Genomic DNA, 6,918 nt, shown 5'->3' on the forward strand with positions numbered 1-6,918 from the left:
GTCGTATCAACCACAAGCTCTGTTAGCTTAAGAATAATATGTTTAGTAAGGTTTGTAATACTAAATAAAGATGGTTGTCGGCCACAGTCATTGGCGGGGTGGGGCCAATGAATAGCTTTGTGAAAGGATATGAGAGAATATACCGCTCACAACGCAACTCTAATAGATGGAGGCCCGTATAAAAAAATAATAAAGTAATAGTAGTAGTAGTAATAGTAGTAGTAGTAGTAGTAGTAGTAGTAGTAGTAGTAGTAGTAGTAGTAGTAGTAGTAGTGGTAGTGGTTGTAGTAGTAGTAGTAGTAGTAGTAGTAGTAGTAGTAGTAACATTATTATTATTATTATTATTAGTAGTAGTAGTGGTAGTAGTAGTACTAGTACTAGTAGTAGTAGTAGCAGTAGTAGTGGTAGTAGTAGCAGTAACAACCACAACAACAACGACACTCACAAGACATGTGCTTGCAGTGGGCAGGGAGGGCCAGAGTGTCGGTGCGGTGCCTTCGTCTCCACGCACACCGGCGAGGAGGAGGTGGTGCAATTCCCGCCCATCAACCTGGACGACTGTACCCAGGATGTCCAGTGTGCCGAGCTGTGCCTAGCTGAGGTAAGGCCAAGCGCTGTTGTGCGGGGTACATTGCTACACGGCTACCTTACATTTTACGCGAGTAGTATAATGTGTATCTATGATCAGTGGCTGAGGTAGTAATAACATCTTCACGCCACTACAAACTATTCTAACAAGTCTGCTCAGTAGGCCTACATTTTGTCTAGTTGATGCACAGTTTACTAGTGAAGTTTGTTGTTCAGGAGATTAAGTACGCCATTTGCTTCTAATGAATAATAAAGTATCTACTGAAGCTTCATTAATTTTTTTTTTACATCGCAGCCTATTGCGCCGTTAGGCTTCCTCACTGGTGGGTCCTGATGGTCGGTCCAGCCCGTTGTGGCGCAGGCGAGTGTTTATAGTGGCGCCATCTTGCATTGGTTCATTCTGCTCCCCCCCGGAGCTCATCTTTGAGCCTCACCTTGGAGAGGTTATCTAGAGCCCGGGATGATAGGTGGTCTTCTGGGCAGTATGTGGGTAGTCTTAGGCCACTCGACGGTGACTGAAAAATCCCAACTGTGTACCGGCCAGGATTCGAACCGACGTCCCTCCTGGATCTCCCGAATGCGACGGCGGCACACTACCACTCAGCCACCGCCTCCGTTATATGGATTAGTTTTTCCATTTGATCAATGATCCACTCACTTCCTTCTCTATTTTCGTCATCCATGAGTAGCCTTCGATATAAATCAATGTTTATTATTTCCTCTTCAAACTCAAGCACCATTATTGGGAAGCAATATTAAATGTTTGAATTGTGAAGTAAATCCCGCGGGGGTTGTGTCCACAGTGGGAAGAAGCTACCAACGGTGGGGACCTGTGCAATCCAACGGGCGATGGCGATACGATAGCTGACGACATGTGTGCCAGCCTGGCTGAGAAAGGCGTGGACAGGCTGCAGCCCCACACGGTGAGTCTCGCCACTGCTAGGAGTGCTCAAGTACGGTACGGGCGAAGGGGGCGGGGTGAATGTTGCTTATAGGTACTTATTGGTAGGAGTAGAGCCGTTACTTGGTGTTGCTTAACCCTTGTCGCACCGGAAGTAGAAATGTTACTTAGGGAGTTACTTTAGGGTACCAGGTGAAGGAGAACGGTTACTTAGGGAATATTTGATGGTACTGTTACTTGATTAAAGTGTTACTTAAATGCTCTGGTTGTGAGAGAACTTTTATTATTATTATTATTATTATTATTATTATTATTATTATTATTATTATTATTATTGATATTCATGAGAGAGCATCAAGAAAATAAAAATGAAATAAATGGTATAGACCTAAACAGAGTCCCTCGATGAGCATACATGGATATGAGAAACAAAAGAATGACAGTAAAGTAAGAGGACTGAAAAGAGAAGAAGGTGGGGGGGGCAAAATACCTAAATAGTTAACAAGGGGGTGTTGACTTTCTTTAAGCTGATCAGAGTCAACAAGAGAAGCAAACTCATTTGGAGGTGCATTCCACGTTATCAAATTGGAAATAAATGAGCAGTGGCCCCGGGTGAAAGGCGCCATTGAAAAGTATGGGAGGTAACTAGTGACGGTCACCGGTGACGGCCACCGGTGACCTAGTGTGAAAGATACATCAAGGCTATTGCCTGAAGCAAGGGTAGGATCACTAACAAGTTACTCACAACCAGATGGGCAAGATGATATGGGCAGCATGGCCATGAGGATCAGTGGGGGACAGAATTCAGCCAGTCAATGTGCTGGGCATTGAAATCACCAATAGCAATTTTACCTACACACACACACACACACACACACACACACACACACACACACACAACTTCCTTGTAACGTTAAGGGTACTGGATGTAGAACTGCGAATTAGCCTACGTGTTGCCTTGGATTGGTGGGTGTAGAACTGTTGCTTAGGGTGTAAGTGAAGGGAAAATACAATGAGTGCTAATTACTGTTAAATATGTTGTTGTTTAACTTACAGAGCTGCGCCTTAGCGCGCGAACGCGGAAGCGCGCGGCATGTAATTCTGCTGCGGGTCTCTCTCGAGCCAGCCAGCCGTTCCCCTACGGAAGTGTGTGTGTGTGTGTGTGTGTGTGTGTGTGTGTGTGTGTGTGTGTAAATTTTATGCATCAATCAAACTTCTTTCCGGTCATCAGTAAGGATGCCAGGAGGGGCGTGCTGCTGCTGATCTTCCAACTTCCAAAACTGGATCTTAAATATCTCTTTGGTGTTTCGGTGAACTTTTGCTGTTGCCTTAGACATCTCGAATGATTTAGGCATAGTCTTGAATGATTTTACTCTCTAAATTACCCTCTTCTGAATTAAAGGCGTCTTTTATGTTCAATTTTCTTTCGGGACAATCTATTTATGTAGTAGCACCAAACTCCTGAGCTTTCCAATAGTTAAAGATGGGGTAGTACCTCAAACTCCATTTATCCACCAGACAACACTACTGTCGAAACATCGCAAACACAGCCGTCCCCCTCTTCTACATTATTTATTTAATATGTATCCTAAACCCCTTAAATATTTTTTTTCAACTTCCTAATACAAAAGTTAACTAGCACCTCCATTCTTTCATTCCTTTCAATAGTATCAGCTCTGGACCATCTTTCATTGCTTGTATTTCCTTCTTCCTATGACTTAAACTCCCATGAGAGGAATATCAGAAACACATCGAATTTCAATCTTTCATGCTTTTGCTCCTCTTGTCGATCTTTTTCCTGACTCCATCGCCGTGAAAAAGTGTTTATCTGTCCCTCCGTGCAATGTACGATGTACATGCGGCAACACGATTATTTTCATGCATGTGTCACTTGCAAATAGTTCAATACAGTTCAGTAGGATTTCCCAGACCAAGTCAATCCTGCGATATACAGTTCCCTTGTAGGGTTGTTAGAGCTTCCGTAACAATGATCTACATTCTTTACAGGTGTAAACATTGTAATTAGATCATAGGATAAAAAATTTTGACATCGAGTTTATTTCCGTTATTTTGTGGGTGTGATAATTTATGCTCTAAAACCGATATTTTCAATATACTGTGTACTATAATAAAGGTTTAGGAATCTGGCTCCGCTGTCCCCATTCTGACTCATGGTTCTTTTGTGCAGGTGTACCTCTATTACAATTTGTGCGAAGGCCCGTGGCAGTGGGACGGAGTGCAGAGCCAACAGGAGCTGGAGTGTAAGAACGACACCGCCATCATCGATTGTGCAGGGCCCTCCGGCACGCCCATGTTCTCGACCACAATGCTGCCGTGAAAAGGCAGAACACATTAACTCCAAAATCCTGGCTTTGAAAAACTTGATGGTAAAGGTTTGAAGGTTCATTTCTTTATTCCTACGTGTATGAGCTCAGTGTCTTGCACACCTGCATATTGACCTTCGATCCTTTGTATTAAATAAAAAAAAAAATGTTGTAAATGCCAAAATTTATGAACCAAAGCACACCAACTACTTCTATGTATGGATATAAAGCATTCTGCTCTGTAATTCTTTGTACCTATTATTATCATCAAATTATATGGTAGAATGTTTGCACTGAGTCACACACGCACACTTTCCCTCTCACATCGCTCTTTCTTCCTTCCCTTCGCTGACTCACTGAGGTATTTCTGGGTTGCCTTCGTTTGAGCGCTATCTTGATCTAGGGAGAAAGGTAAACTCGATGCGACAACGTCTAAGGTCATATGACACCGAAGAGCAGGCAGAAAATATAAAGAAATGCAAGTTGAGAAAAGAAATAAGAAGAAAGAAGTTAAGAAATGAGATATAAGACATTAATTAATGCAAAATCAGAAAAAAAATGAAAGTGCGTCAAATTTGCAGTTGTTGGGATAAGTTTCTTAATAGTAACATATGGCAATCTTTCTAAGGAACGTAGATGAGGAGCTCTTGAGTGATTTTTATTTGTTACGCTACTCTGACGAGAAAAAAAATCCGTTTTCTCGGTGTAACTCGGGAACTAATAGACGTATGAGGAATTTGAAGATACCATAAGAATCCTCACTAAATTCCGCTTCGGAGCATATATTCGGCTAAAAAAGTTGGCCCACAAAATTTCGAGCTAGCCGCAGATTTCTCAAGAATCAGAGGGGAATGGAACACACACACACACACACACACACACACACACACACACACACACACACACACATGATCCCTTTTTCACGGAAAAATGTAAACTCGATGCGGCAACGTCTAAGGTCATATGACACCAAAGAGCAGGCAGAAAATATAAAGAAATGCAAGTTGAGAAAAGAAATAAGAAGAAAGAAGTTAAGAAATGAGATATAAGACATTAATTAATGCAAAATCAGAAAAAAAAAGACGGTGCTGCAGTGCAGTGCACCAAATAACCGGAGTAAAAAAATATATATATAAGTTGAGGAAAGAAATAAGAAGAAACAAGTTGAGAAATGAGAAATAAGAAGATAATGATACAATACATCCAGCAAAAACTTAAATAATTTATCGAGTCTTACGTTCAATGGCGATTTTTTATTTTATTTTCGGACTTGCATTAGAGAGTAAATTCATATTCCAGCCTGGTCATTAACCTAATGTCCTTAACCTTTTCCGTGATTATAATCTCGTGGGCATTCGAGGGCCCAAGATCTTATCTTAACCCTTCAAGTACCCCTTCTCCCGTCACCCCCCCCCCCCTTCCATGCTGGGCACCCCTACTCCCGTCACCCTCCCGCTTCCGTACGCTAGTCCGAGAGGGGGGGCCCCCCCCTCTCGGGGGGGGGGGTAAAAGAGAGGGGAGGGGGGGGTCCAGATACCCCATCTTCCGTAACCCCCTCGCTGACCCTCCCAACCCCCACTTCCAGTCCCCCCCGCCGAGGCAACCCCCACTTCCGTATATTTGTTACTACTGAAGTCAACACAGTATAACGTCTTAACCCCTCCCCACCCTCCTAACCCCAAAATCCACCCCAACCTCTAACCTCACCCACAATCCTTAACCTCCACCCTAAATTCACACCCCACACCCTACCGACCTCTAACCCCGAATCCACTGCCTTCACCACCCTCCACCACTAACCCCCAGCCCCCAGTCAACCCCCTTCCCATAACAACTCCACATCTCTAACCATACCCCAGACCTCCACTGTAAACCCCTATCTCAATCCCCATTCCCCAATACCCACCATACTCCAACCCCTCACCTCAAAACCACAACCCACTATCCCAACCTCCCCCACAACCCCCAACCCGCAACCCCAATCCCAATCTTCACAGCGAACCAGTTTCCCCTCCAACTTAACCCCCAAACCTCCGCCCCAACTCCCCATCAATCCCCACCCTCACCTCCATCATCAGACCTCCACCCCAACCTCAAGTTTCCAAATCTCCTAAGCCCCAACCTTCAGCCCAACCAAAAGCCTCCAATCTAACCTCCAATCCCAACCCTCAACCTCCACCCCAAACCCTAAACATCCACTTCTGATCTTTAACTTCCACCCAAACTTTTACCACCAACCTCCACTTCAACCCTCACCCTCCTCAACCCTCACCCTCCATCCACAATCATCCCCCACCCCCCGCCACCTTCCACCTCCACCCACACCCACCACGAACCCTCCTCAACCTCACCTCCACCTACAACCCCCTCAGCCTCAACCTCCACCTTCAACCCGGCCCCCGAGCCCTCCTCAACCCTCAACCTCCACCCACAACCCCCCTCAGCCCTCAACCTCCATCTTCAACCCGGCCCCCAACCCTCCTCAACCCTCAACCTTTACTCCCACCCTTCCAACACTCCATCTCCACCCACAATCCCTCAACCACATCCAACTCCAATCCTCCATTACCTGCAAACAACTTTTTTTCCTCGCAGAGTAACATTTTTGAGCGTTCTGAACCAGCGGGTGGGACCAGAGGACAAGTTTTAGTAAAGAATGGGCGTTACGGGAATTAGTCAAAATTACAAATGAGGAAAAGTAACAGTTTGTTTATGAAGCAAGTAAAATCACCCACTTTGGGGTGATTCTTGAAATGAAACTGGGTTGTTGTGAGAAGACAGGTGAATACGGAACAACAGCACGCACCAAACGGTGGAGGATGAGTGGGTGGCACAGGTACACCGACATCCTCCACCCGGCTCCTCGATTACTTTTCCCCTTCTCTGCTGCCTCGACAGTTATCTCGTTCTAGTCACTTTAAACACAACCTCAGCAGCATCTACCTTCTCGCTATATGTCGTCATTACTTAGCAGGCGAACGACCGGGGCACTCCTGCCGCCCGCCCGCATCTTGCCGTTCAAAGCCGTTCAATTACCGAGGCGCAGCGAACCACCTGCTACACTCCCGCTGCTCGTTCGCCTGACGCCGTTCGACGCCTCGGTCG

The 6,918-nt window shown here is 45.2% G+C and overlaps 1 protein-coding gene across 1 annotated transcript in view; it reads left to right on the forward strand.

Moving 5' to 3' along the window:
* Positions 1–4,058, forward strand: part of LOC127000966 (uncharacterized) — a 5,565-nt gene extending 1,507 nt beyond the window's left edge. The window contains exons 2-4 of the mRNA XM_050865139.1: positions 463–601; positions 1,392–1,511; positions 3,678–4,058. Of these exons, the coding sequence (XP_050721096.1) occupies positions 463–601; positions 1,392–1,511; positions 3,678–3,827 (409 nt within the window). The 3' untranslated portion in view covers positions 3,828–4,058. The remainder of the gene's footprint in view (positions 1–462; positions 602–1,391; positions 1,512–3,677) is intronic.
* Positions 4,059–6,918: the final 2,860 nt, after the last annotated feature.

This window comes from Eriocheir sinensis, chromosome 19 (genome assembly GCF_024679095.1).
Source record: "Eriocheir sinensis breed Jianghai 21 chromosome 19, ASM2467909v1, whole genome shotgun sequence".
Taxonomy (NCBI): Eukaryota; Metazoa; Arthropoda; class Malacostraca; order Decapoda; family Varunidae; genus Eriocheir; species Eriocheir sinensis.